This window comes from Bufo gargarizans, chromosome 8 (assembly GCF_014858855.1).
Source record: "Bufo gargarizans isolate SCDJY-AF-19 chromosome 8, ASM1485885v1, whole genome shotgun sequence".
Lineage (NCBI taxonomy): Eukaryota > Metazoa > Chordata > Amphibia > Anura > Bufonidae > Bufo > Bufo gargarizans.
In genome coordinates, this window is record NC_058087.1 from 77,493,746 (window position 1) to 77,507,339 (window position 13,594).

A 13,594-nucleotide genomic window follows, 5' to 3' on the forward strand; every position below is an offset into this window, starting at 1 on the left:
ATGGTGGGTATTTCCGTGTGTAAATTATCCCTCTCTCTAGCAGGACATGCATACCCTGCTCTGTTAATTGTACCAAACAAGGGCATACGGGTAGGGTTTGAAGTGAACATATTGAGGAATTGTTGCTGCTGTCAGATGTGATGTTTGAGATTTCGGTTTACCATGAATCTTATCTCCAACGTGCTATTTTAATAGAAAGCCCTTTTTAAAAGCACAAATGAGAAATATTATTTTGTCTGTTCCTTAAAGGGGTTGTCTCACTTCAGCACATAGCATTTATTATGTATTTTTCCATCACATTCTACACTGCTTGTTTCCATGGTTACAACCACTCTTTTTCCAATAGTGTGCAAGTACAACCACCACTGATGGATTGCATGGTGGTGGTAACCATGGAAACGAGCAGTGTATCTATCAAACAAAGGAAGCAATATAAGCCAATGATGCAGTCACACTATACAACAGAAACTCAGTTTACCGGATTAGTGCAGATACAGATCAGTCAACCTTCCAGCATTCCTTGTGTTTCAATCTTCCTTTCATCAAGGGTCTGTGAGCCTGTCCTGGTCATGTCCAAATAAGGGGCTGTTCACACAACTGTATCCGTTTGGGGGTTCACAAACTGCATGATCCACAAAATATGGATGCGGTCCATGTGCAGCCCGCACTTTTCACAGACCCCATTTTAACAAACGGACAAGAATAGGACATGTTCTGTCTAGCGGGGCCGCGGAACAGATGTACATATGTGGACAGCACACAACGGGCCGTAACACATTTTTGTGGCCCTATTGAAATTAATAGGTCCTCATGCAATTAACAAAAAAAGCACATCGGACTCAGACCGAAAATTAGTTGTGTGAATAGCCCCTAACCCAAGTGCTCGATACAGAGAGACACTAATAGGTTCACACGGCCCAGAGCATTGGAGGCTGAGGTGTGCACAGGATGTGGCTGTGGTTTCAATGCCTGCATCTAGAAGTACTATCCGCTTTATGGCCGTGTGGTGAACTGACATTTCATTGCATTACTGTGCCGCAAATAAAAGTGCTTTATTGGTGTGAACCCAAATATATATATATATATATATATATATATATATATATATATATATATATATATATATATATATATATATATATATTAGCCACACCTAATTTGACACGATCAGGACAGGTTATCCGTTTCTGAATAGTAAAAACATTTCCATCCACTAATGGCAAACCGATATTCAGGATAGTGATGAATTGGCGCCCAAATTTTATTAGAAATGTGCATCACTAATGAACTTCTTAAAAGGATACTTTTAGCAAAAAAAAAAATATTTGCACATTTTAACAGATATGTGAATATTCTATATAATATTTTTACATAAAAATGGGTGGATTGTTTTCTGAGTAATTTTTGAAGAGTTTTAACTTCTCTGTCTTGACATTTAGCATGGTAGAAAGTCTCTCCTAATACTCTGTCAGACCATCAGTGAGTTGAGAGGTTATAGCACCACATCTCTTCCACGCTGTCCCAGTAGTGTAGCTTCTCATTAGACACTGCTCCTATGTGGGCATATTTATTTAGGCCTATGAGAACTGAGGTTTCATTCCTTCAGTCATTCCAGTCCTCCACCTACTATTCTAGTGAGGATTATTTAGCAGATAAATCCTTCCCTATACAGCAGTGTCACAGCTGAGATCACTTTTCCTTCACCCTGAGAATCTATCTTCAAGATTCTTGCCAAAGGACAGTGTGCTGTATTTAATTTCCAATGGCGTAGTAATGATTACATAAAAAAAGCTTTCTGTGAATATTGAATAAAACAAAATACCCCGTCTGCTAGAATTGTGTTAGGGGTAAAGTCACACACTGATTTGTTGCAGAACTGAAAATCCGTTCCAGTCATTTGAATGTGATTGTTACTGCAGCAAGAACATGGTTTTCTGCGGCCAGAAAACTCGCGCAGGCGCAGTACCGCCTGCGGCCTGTGCGATCATCAACGCCCTGAGGGCAACAGCGCTCAGGTCACATCACTGGGCTCGGCGCATGTCCAGTGAGTCTTTTGAGGCTGTTGCCCTCAGGAGGTTGATGATCGCGCAGGCGGTACTGCGCCTGCGCGAGTTTTCTGGCCGCAGACAGGAAGAAGGATGGGGCATTTCTATAAGGTACACTATGACGTGGGGAGGGGGCGGAACCGTTTGCCGGGCTGTGGGAGGTTATTTGATAATCGGGAGGCGTCCTTGGGCACTGCAGGGGGGCGTCACTGGGCACCGGATAGTGAAAAAAACGCCCCTCTTGGCACCTTGGACCCTAATTAGCATAACATAAAAATCGCTTTTACATCAAAACTACTAAACGAAATAAAGTAAAAAGAAGAGTCCTGGAAATAAGGTAGTTTAGTCAACATAGAAAATAGAAAATACTGGGCACTCTCACTAGCTGTGAAACCACATCGTTTAATGAGATAGTGTTTAAAATAACAGTATATTAAAAAGGATACAATATCTAACTATAGTAACAGTGTACTAAATATGGATACAATATCTAACTATAACACTCTATGTCGATATATTATATAAAATGCATACAACACTTAAATGACACATAAATCATACAGTGGAAAATCTGGAATTTTGACTTTAAAAGCAGTATAATACCGCCAGATGGTTGGGTTGTAGGTGTCCTAAAATGTTCACAAAGTCTGTGGAAAAGTGCAGCAGTGCAATCTCTTTGAGATATGCGATCCTAATGTTAAAACCTCTTGTTGTCAGAGGATATCAGTTGGTGATTTAGTTACAGTGATGGGTATGCGGCGTCCCGCTGTACTCACTGTTTGATTCAAGTTAAGTTGCTTTTCTCTAGTTGCTTTATCTTGCTGGTGTTCCGGTACACTGGATGTCTGTGTCTGGTCCTCACTCGTGCTTTTCTTGATCCTCACGATCCCTTGTGACTGCCGCTCCGTAGATGTAAGAGCCGGCACTCCGCGCTTGGACTTTGTTTGCACGTGTGTTTGGTGTCTCGTGCTTCTATGTCCAAGTCCTCTGTAGATGCGCGTCCTGGGATATACGTGGGCACTGGAGGTATCACCGCAAGTAAAACTGACGTCCGTCAGGGGGTCTTTTTGCACAAGACCCCCTGACGGATGTCAGTTTTACTTGCGGTGATACCTCCAGTGCCCACGTATATATCCCAGGACGCGCATCTACAGAGGATTTGGACATAGAAGCACGAGACACCAAACACACGTGCAAACAAAGTCCAAGCGCGGAGTGCCGGCTGTATCCTTTTTAATATACTGTTATTTTAAACACTATCTCATTAAACGATGTGGTTTCACAGCTAGTGAGAGTGCCCAGTATTTTCTATTTATTATATCTTGAGAGGAAGGGTGATTCCTCTTGTACTGTGAGCACCTCCACCAGAGATTCTGTCAGCCCTGTGCGCCACATAATACCTATAAGTTTAGTCAACATAGCGATGGTGCCAGCTTAAAATGGTAAAAGGAGGTAACAGATTCCCTTTAAGGTGAAATACTGTCGGCACTTTTACATGGCACAATTTCCTGAAACTTGCACTCTGTTTTTCAGTATGCACATGGGCCATTTATTTCTTGACGACTGCAGAAGGGGTTCAAGAAAAGTTGTACAAGGAGATGACCCGGGTCCTTGGAAAAGGACCCATCACAATGGAGAACATGGAACAGCTCAGGTTGGTGTATTTTCGTCTGGGTGGTATGTTTGTTGATTTCTAATTTTATTGTTCATTTCAAATAATATTGGAAACTTTTTTCCAATATTTTTTTTATTATTTTTTAACACTTGATAATGTAATAACGTTAACATGAATATCTTTGAGATGCCCCAAAACTAAGCTATTGGGTGCTATTTGGCCTACTGAACCCTGCAACTGCTGAGTGCACCACTCCCTTAAAGAGGAAATAATGCTACTGTATTCTAATCAAGAGCACCCGCCTGGATGACTAGCCAAACATGGAAGCTTTACTAGAAAGAAATCTTTGAATGTCATGTAACATGAAATTTAAAGGTGTTGTCTCATCTGAGACATTGGTGGCATATCGCTAGGACTGAGGTGGGACCCGCACCTCTCTCTACAACAGGACAGACCAAAAAAAGGAGAGCATGCCATGCGTGTCCAGCGTGCCCTCCATTCACTACTATGGGTGTTCTGAAAGAGAGGAGCGAGTGTGCCTCTTCAGAACAGGACCCCCGAAGAGCAGCCACATATAAGTGACCAGCTTCCATTTTTTTTTTGTGGGGCTGATAAAAATAGCAGAGCATTCGCTTAGCTATCTCCAGCAGGCCCATAGAAGTGAATGCAGCGGTGGCCACGCTTGTGCGGTGCGCTAGCCATTCATTTCTATAGGACTTCCGACAATAGCCAAGCGTGCTCACTCGTCTATTTTTGGAACTCCCACAGAAATGAATGAAGCACACATTGAACATGCTCCTTCACTTTCGGGTCTTGTTCTGGAGATCCTAGCGATATGCCACCAATGTCTAAGATGAGACAACTCTGTTAAGATCTTGTGATGTATGTTTATAGCATGAGCTATATACAGTACTGTCTGTACTTGCTCATTCTGTAGGAGTCTCTGTCCTTATAACATTTTCAGTATTCTACAACCAAATTCTAAAACTCTACCCCCTCCCTCTTTACACACACAACACTATATTTTAGTCTACATCATTGCAGCTTCCCTGATGGACCTACAGACAAATTGTGTATAATCTATTTCTTCTTCTCTGTCCTCTCCTCCATCACTGACTGTCACAGCATAGCACTTTATATCATCTTATTATTATCACTTTTTTTTTTTTTTTGCTTTTGTCGGCTTCTGCAACTTCTGTTTCACAGCACATAGCAGCTGTAGAAAGCCATTATGTGATAAATCAGTCAGACTGGCTTTCTCATGGTTAGGTCTCCAAACCCTCCTAAACAATCTAAGCTAATTTATGCCAAAATGAAAGTTCAATCCAAATGAAATGAGTTTGCACAGGAGGCATAAATCAGAGAAAAATATTTTTCAAAAGAGGTCAGAAAGGGACTGAAGACTGAGTTATCAGACTGCCAGTCCGACTGATTCATTTCTACAACTGCTATGTACTGTGAAACATAGATGCTTCAGAAGCCCAACAACCAACATTTTTAATAAAAAAAAACTGTTACAAATCATGTTTTTTGCACAATATAATCAAATTGCTAATCCTCTTTTGAAATACATGTAAATCAATATTGTAAGTCTTCAGTTGTGCCTGTAGATCTTGGAGCACAGTAATAGTACCACCAGATTCCATTCACGCCTGCACCCTAACCTCTATTAGTGTTTCAGATTGTTCATCAGATACTCCTTCACTAGGATATAGGTAATGCTATATTTCATTTGATATGTTTGAAACATACAGTAGTACAGATAATAAGGTGATAATGAACATATCAATAATCCTTTGCATAGACTACAGACACAGACCTACCCAGAGTTTCCCCTGATCCAAAAACAGCTTATTTTGGAAATCTATTATAAACGTCTGTTATAATGCTTTGCTTTTCTTTCATCACATTACTATCGCTCTCTTGTACTACAGCTATTGCCGACAGATACTGTGTGAGACCGTGCGAACAGCCAGCCTCACTCCAATCTCTGCCCGTCTGCAAGAACTTGAAGGGAGAATTGACCAGCATGTCATTCCTAAAGAGGTAAAGGAAGCATTCCCCTTTCTTGTCTCTCGAACATCTACATTTTATTGTTAAAAGGGGTTGACCCATCTCACACATTGATGACATATTGGGCCTTCTCACACATTGGTGGCATATCGCTAGGATATGCCCCAATGTTAGATAGGTACCCACCTCTTGGACCTGTACCTGTCTCTACAATGGTGCCCTCAAATGCCTCCCTGAATTCATTTCTATGGGAGTGCCAAAAATAAAGCAGAGGCCATTTCTGGAACTCCCATAGAGGTCAATAGAGAGATGGCCACGCTTGCACTGTGCGTCCTCCATTCTTTGGGCGTTCCAGAAATAGCCGAGCACACTCGCTCAGCTCTTTTCAGAACTTTCATAGAAGTGAATGTAGGTCATGTTGCACATGGGTGGTGCACTCTTCGCTTTGGGGGCCCTGTTCTAGAGATCGGTGTGGGTTCCAGAGGTGGCATCCCCACCTGACATTGGTGGCATCTCCTAACGATATGTCACCAATGTGTGACATGGGCCAACCCTTTAAGTAATGAAGAAAAAATTGTGAAGTAAGTGTTGGATTTCCTGGTAAATTGTGTTCACATCTTTGTTACTGATTTATTATGTTTGGACACGGCTTTTCTCCTATGGAAGCAGAAAATCAGACATTTTAAAAAACAGCATTCCCAATCACTCCTGACTATGACATCTGCCAAAGGAGAAAAGTTGGGAGGCCCTATGCAGATCAACCGTTTTTTGTTGCGGTTTATCTCATGGTCTACCCAGCATTAGGGCTCAGGCACACAGGACTATGACCAGGCTTACTGAAGATGGTGTGGACCCTCGTGGTCACTTAGGGGTTTGGTGTAGTCCTAAACCAGGGAATGGCGTTAAAGGGGTCCCCTGCTTTTCCTATATTGAATACCTATCCTCAGGATAGGTAATCAATATCAGATCAGCAAACTCCTATGCAAACTCCTACTGCCGCCCTCCCCCCTTCCTTATCAGCTGTTTCAAGAGTACGGTTTTCTTCTGTTTACCTGCTCAGTGTCGACATTGCAGCATCGAGCTAGGAAGAGGCCGTGGCGCTCACAAAAGCAACGGAGCTCCTTTACACGTCTGATCACTGGGGGTTCTGTGAGTCAGAACTCCACAACCAGATAATGATGACCTTTCCTGAGGGTAGGCTATCAGTATTAAACTCCCAGAAAACCCCTTTAAGAGGCCATAGCTCTGTGCATGTACAGCACCCCCAGCAGTGCTGAACTTTTACAGAAGGACATCTGCAGCCAGGAAGAGGACATCTGTGACCGTTGGAGGGTGGACAGGGCAGCGTGTCAAGGACACAACTAAGTAGGGAAATGTGTCTTTTTTTTTTTTTTTTTCTTCCAAAAACAAGTTTTTGTACAAAAGAAATATCATAAACATCATGTTTTATGAACGACATACTCCGCACTTATGATTAAGCATTCTAGTTCAGTGCATTATTATATCCTGTACCTAAGCTGTAATTAATTATTTCTGTTTTCAGACTCTTGTGTTGTATGCGCTCGGTGTAGTTCTACAGGATAGCACAGCCTGGCCATCATCTTACAGGTATGCCATGCGCCTACACAATCTCTATCTCCAGCTTTGACATTTTATAAATTTTAATGCCTCTTTGTATTGTATATAAAACCTTGACGTTCTGAAAGCCTTATAAAAAGGCTTTTTCTGCTACTGAAGCTGCGTCTATGTCTTTTTGAAAACATAAAATCGGCATAACTGAAGGTGTTCTCTCTACACTCAGATTTAATCCAGAACGGTTTGAAGATGAAGCAGCCAAGCAGAACTTGACATTGTTAGGCTTTTCTGGAAGCCAAGAGTGCCCTGAACTAAGGTGAGATAAAAGATGCCTTTTAGTGCTTGATCCAAGTAATGGAGTCTCACAATTTAGCTGCCAGTTGAATATTTCAGAATAGGAAAAGCATCAATCTTGCATGTATAGGATATCCCAAATATACTTCTATGGTGCGGGAATTCTAGTAGTGAATGAGAAAAGTGAACTGAAGCTTACTAACTTCAGAAGCTGTGGAAACCCTACAGAGACCGGTATTGATTTCTTTCTGAATCCTTCTAATCTGTTATTGGAGTCATACAATTGAGGGAGGGATCATGCTGCAGTCAGTTGCCTCACAGCCAGACCCAGGTTAGAGGAGGGGAGAAATGGCTGATCTCCTGGGAATCGTTGTGTAACTCTTAAGCCCAAAGCTTATTGCAGTTGTGTATAGGAGGGCCAGTCTGAACACAAATGCAATTGTCCTACCAATATAGTTCAAAAGGAATAGGTCATCATTATCAGTTCCTGGATAACCGCTTTTAAATCTCGTCACCAGTTCAATGGCTGATTACGTTTAAAAGGACATTGCAATTCTCTGTACCAGGCTGTGATGGCGACGCCCTGATCATACAAATTTGATAAAGAATTGAAATACTTATGTCTTTCCTATAAAAATCATATAAAATTACAAAATGAATCAAAGCTCTTCACTTATTACTCCAGGGACACTTGTATCATACGCCCTATATAAAATAAATGCCACTGACCCATGTCACAGATGGTGGTTTCCCAAATCCACCAAAAATCGTCCTTGTCCTTCATGTATGCACCTGTCACCTGGATTTTGTGCATAGAGCTGAGGACATGGGTTGCTAGATGGCCGCTAGCACATCCGCAATACCTAGTCCCCATAGCTCTGTGTGCTTTTATTGTGTAAAAAAAACAAACACAATTTGATACATATGCAAATTAACCTGAGATGAGTCCTGTACGTGAGATGAGTCAGGGACAGGACCCCTCGGGTTAATTTGCATATGTATAAAATCGTTTTTTGTTTTTTTTACACAATAAAAGCACACAGAGCTATGGGGACTGGGTATTGCGGATGTGCTAGCGGCCATCTAGCAACCCATGTGCTCAGCTCTATACCCAAAATCCCGGTGACAGGTTCCCTTTAAATGTAAAGAGGACCGGTCAGCTCTTCAGATATAAAGAAAGAGACATTTGCACAGGGCACAACAACGTGTGAATTCAATAAGGCTGGGTTCGCATCACGTTTATCCCATCCGTTTTTTAACATATACGTTAAAAAGATGCCTCAGACTGATGCCATACAGCGTCATCTGTTCACCATAGAGTTCCATATACGTTTTTTTTTTTTTTACCGGCCTGTGCAGGATACAAGAACGTGGTTTGCTGCTGCTTTTTGTGTCCTTTTTATTCTTTTTCTAACGTATACATCAAACGGAGGCATAAAACGTGATGTGAATCCACCCTAATGACAATACCCCTAGCCCCAGTGAATAGGGCTCACCAGCTCCACACTTGACATATCACTTGGAAGGTACTTCACCAAGTCAAGAGGATAAGAGCCTATGCCGTAGATTAGAATAAGCATATTATTCAATACAAAAGCCCTTCAGAATAACCAAATCCACATGAGCTAGCACATCATTTAGATTCAGCTGAGCAAGTAATCGCTTCTGGACACTGAAGGCAACACTTAAGATATGTTTGACATCTATGCTATCCAAGCTTGCATTCAGCTCTTCCACAGGAATAACCAGCTCTGTCGTATATTAGTTTTGGAAAGAAGTGCCCGTTGCTTGGTGGATGAATGAATCTCTGCAGGCGCAGCGATGGATGAGCTGCTGCTGTTTTCATCTGATGTAACGCACAGGCCTGTGGGAGGCATAAATCATCTCATATTTTAAGGTTTTGTGCTTCTTGTTGAGTGCTGCAGACACGAGGGTTATCTGTACAATCTGTAGTTGCCTTTTCCCCCTAACAGACTGTACTTATAATCCATTTTTGCACTTGTGATCCTCTGCTGTGTGAATGCACGGTGATCCTCTCCCAGCTCTAACCTACAGTACATGCTACCGCTCTGTGTTCTATGTTGTTTTTCTGGGTTCTTGACTAAAGGCGGATTTACACTACCCGGCTGAGCAGGCAATTCTTTCCCAATAATAGCCTGCTTGTCAGTGGAGGTAAAGGGCTGCATTTACATGAGGGTTACTGCCATTATCAGATTCACTGTTTCTGGGCAGCAGATTATTGTTCACACAGCAGTCTGCCCCCCAGAAACGATGATTTAGTGTCCTGCATGAAGGATCGTTTCACTTTCTCATTGGGTGATCGGGAGCACATTGACATGGGCCGAGTATCCGGAGTAACATTTCTTCCCGATAATTGGCCTGACATTTGTGTTGTGTTTGTACAAGTGATTACTAGAGAGATGAAAAAATATATTATTGTTGTCACAAAAGTGCTGACAATGTGGGCAGGCAGAGCGGGGCCCTCTATAACGGATAATGATCAACTTATTGGGAGTATTTCACCAAGTCACTGTTCAACCTGGTGCGGTGCCTTGTAGGGCTAGCTGAATGTAATGGTACTTTTCGCTTAGAGATTCGTTGCTTCGTTTTGGAGAAAAAGTACTCTTTGGGTACATGCACACATACAGGATTTATGTGCGGAGAATCTACACTGAAATCCACAAGTGTTCCCAGGGAAATCCGTGCAGACAGTCTGCATCAGTTGGTGCGGATTTAATAAAATAAAAAATAAATAAATTGACATGTTGCAGATTTTAAAATCTGGACGGCAGGTCAAAATCCGCAAAAGAAAAAAATCCACACCATGTACCTGAGAATTTCAAATTCAAATGATTGTGTGCAATTAGCCCTAGGATGCCTTTACACGCAGCAGATTTTGTTGCTGACATTTTCTGCAACTACAAATCAGGTCAATTCATCTGATTTTAATTTTTTTTTTTTTTTTTTTTGGGTGGGGGCAGCACAACACAAATATTCCTGCAAGCCCCATTAAAATTAATGCAACTGATTTTCAGTCACAGAAATTTTCTGCAACTAAATCTGCCATGAGTAGATTCTCTTAAAGTTTTTAATTGACAGGGCCAGGTTCCTGCATCACCATCTCAAATGTCCCTGTCAATCAAGAAGGAGAAGCAGGGTCTAGCAGAGAAGCAAGGGTGCACAGAGTGGCTTGGGCCCACCCCCGATGCGCCTGACTGCTTAGTAGTCTTCCGGTCCCTGCACTGCAAGCTTCTGGATGGACAAGGTCATTCGTGTTGCTTCTATCAGTTGTTGGCTGCAGCAGCACATGTGACCCTGTGCGCCCGGAGGTTTATAGGATGGGGGACTAGAAGACTGCTGAAGGCAGCCAGAGTGGCGAGGAGCAGGCGAGTATGATTTTTATCGGCAGGCTACTACTGAAAGTTAATTAGGTCCAGAAATCTGAACAAGCCCCGTAAGGTATTCCATCCGGAGATCTGTTAGATGCTGTGGTTGACAAGCGCATTTGAAAACTGCATTTGCCTTTACCCCGATTCACCACGGTATTGTAAGAAGGCAATTTCCTCCATGATTTTTACAGGTTAAACACATTTATTTAGCATGTTTGGCCTGAGAAAAACATATCACCAAAACTGTCAATGAAAAAAAAATATATAATCTGGGTTTTTGATGCAGTGAGGGCGCCTTCACATGCAGCAGGTTTGTTGCAGAAATTTCTACAACTGCAAATCCGTTCCATTCATCTGAATGGGGCTTCCAGAAGTTCATGTGTTTGCCGTTAAAACAACCTCATTAAGATTAAGGGGACTGAACAAAATCTGTCCTCAACCACAGCATGTGAATATACAATCACGGTTGTATGATACTGCTGCTGCACAAGTAAAGGGCTAGCATCCAGGAGGTGCCTCAGCAGTCACATTCGGCCTCCTTCAAGGCATAATTACATGCAGCAGATTTGTTGCAGAAATTCCAGAGATGAAAATCTGTTTTCCATACTTTTCAATGGGGTTGATTTGGTAACAAGTAGAAGGATTTCTGCAAGCCCCATTTAGATGAAATTTCTGCAACAAATCTATTGATTTGGGAATATACCTTATGGGTACAATCACACAGCGATGGCAGGCTCCTGTTAAACTAGAAGGACTGGGCAGCCATTAGCAATAAAACTATGTGCCTCTATAGATGTGCGCTTGTCACCAGATTCTAATCCTCTGTCCCATCTTCATACGTGCCTCCAATTCTGAAAAGTACGGTTTTTAATTGTATGCAAGTTAGCCACTTGGTGCACCAATTGCTCATTTTCTATGCTGGCTGCACCCCAACCGCTTTGACTGGCAGGGCCGGGCAATGTAGAAGTAATCCCGCCTAATGCTGAAATCTCAGTCGCGCGTGCGTCGATCACAAACTGCTGCACTGTATATTATGACAAGACTGACAAGGAAAAATGTAAGCTTATTGGCAAAAAAGTGCCAAAAATTATTTTCTCATGTATTTTCTCATGTAAAAAATAAATGAAAATATGAAAATTTTCTGTCTAATCGGTGCTCAGTTGTGTTTTTGTTCCTTTACTATGCTGTAGCCATTTCTCATACTCTCATTTCTCTGCCTTAGGTTTGCCTACATGGTAGCTACCATACTTCTAAGTGTTCTCATCAGGAAGCTGCATTTACTGCCTGTGAAAGGTCAGGTGATGGAGACCAAGTATGAACTTGTCACTTCTCCAAAAGAAGAGGCTTGGATCACTCTGTCCAAGAGGAACTGAAATGACCAGGCGCATCCTGTCCTTCCTTTTCTTCTAGAGAAGACACAAATATTTTACTTCTCTTTCAACCCCGTTGTATGTATCCTCCCAACAACATGACAGTGAAGTGTACCAGGATAATTAGTCTAAATGATTTAGTAAATGTCCTCGGAAGGCAGTATAACTGTTACGAAGTTACGTAGAAGTCATCAATTATTAACATTCAGTACAGTTGACTAAAAATCCAGCTCCAGCTGAAGGCCTTATTTACAGCACACTTGTTTGTGGAAGTTAAAGGGAACCTGTCGCCATGAAAATGCAGTACAATCTCCAGGCAGCGTGTTATAGAGCAGGAGGAGCTGAGCTGGCTTCTGTATGGATTTATGGGAAATCAAAACCTGTAATTTATTCACTGACATGTCTTCTCATTCTCCACTCCATAGCCATGTGGGCCATCTTATCAGTGACTGGCTGCCCTCTAGGGCATACATAGATACTTGGCTACTGAGGCAATGAATACATTACAAGTTTTGATGAATCATTTTCCATAGCCTATATCAGTCTGCTCAGCTCCTCCTGCTCTATGACATGCTGCCTGCTGTTTGCACTGCATTTCATGGTGACTGGTTCCCTTTAACATTTAATGCACTTGGAACAAATACTGTAGGTATTGTAATACACTGATAAGGGTTTCCCACATTACAGCGATAATAGACCACTGTAGTCTTCTTCAAATCCGTAGTTATCCATCCCCAATAATAAAGACTTGACGTTCAATACACGGACTGACAGCATCAGATACAAGATGTATTTGATATCATTGATTTTCCTTGAAAGCATAAAATCTTCAAACAAATCTTGTCTTCTATAATCTGAATATCTATTGACGTGGTAGTGAAAATTGTTCTTCTGCTAACAAACTGGAATTATTTTGGAAAGCTGTCTAGGTAAAGTATTAGAACTTCAGATTCATCTAATAGTTCTTCTCATAAAAGTGTTTTTTTTTTGTTCCTGTAGAAAGCATGAGGAGTTATCAAAAAATAAGGTCACCAGAAATGTATTTAGCATTGGCTTGTGTTCACTATTTCCTTATTTACAGGTCTAAGTGTTCTTCCACACTTGGGGCAGAGGATTCCGGCAGGCAGTTCCGTCGTCAATCCGGACGCAAACTAATGGCATTTGTCAGACTGATCTGGATGCGGATCCGTCTCTCCGGTGTCATCTGGAAAAACGGATCCAGTATTATATATATATATATATATATATATATATATATATATATATATATATATATATATATATATATATTTT

The 13,594-nt window shown here is 41.6% G+C and overlaps 1 protein-coding gene across 1 annotated transcript in view; it reads left to right on the forward strand.

The window, feature by feature from the left end:
• Window positions 1–13,309, forward strand: part of LOC122945875 (cytochrome P450 20A1) — a 67,384-nt gene extending 54,075 nt beyond the window's left edge. The window contains exons 9-13 of the mRNA XM_044305146.1: window positions 3,579–3,699; window positions 5,595–5,706; window positions 7,217–7,281; window positions 7,475–7,564; window positions 12,154–13,309. Coding sequence (XP_044161081.1) covers window positions 3,579–3,699; window positions 5,595–5,706; window positions 7,217–7,281; window positions 7,475–7,564; window positions 12,154–12,304 — 539 coding nt within the window. The 3' untranslated portion in view covers window positions 12,305–13,309. The remainder of the gene's footprint in view (window positions 1–3,578; window positions 3,700–5,594; window positions 5,707–7,216; window positions 7,282–7,474; window positions 7,565–12,153) is intronic.
• Window positions 13,310–13,594: the final 285 nt, after the last annotated feature.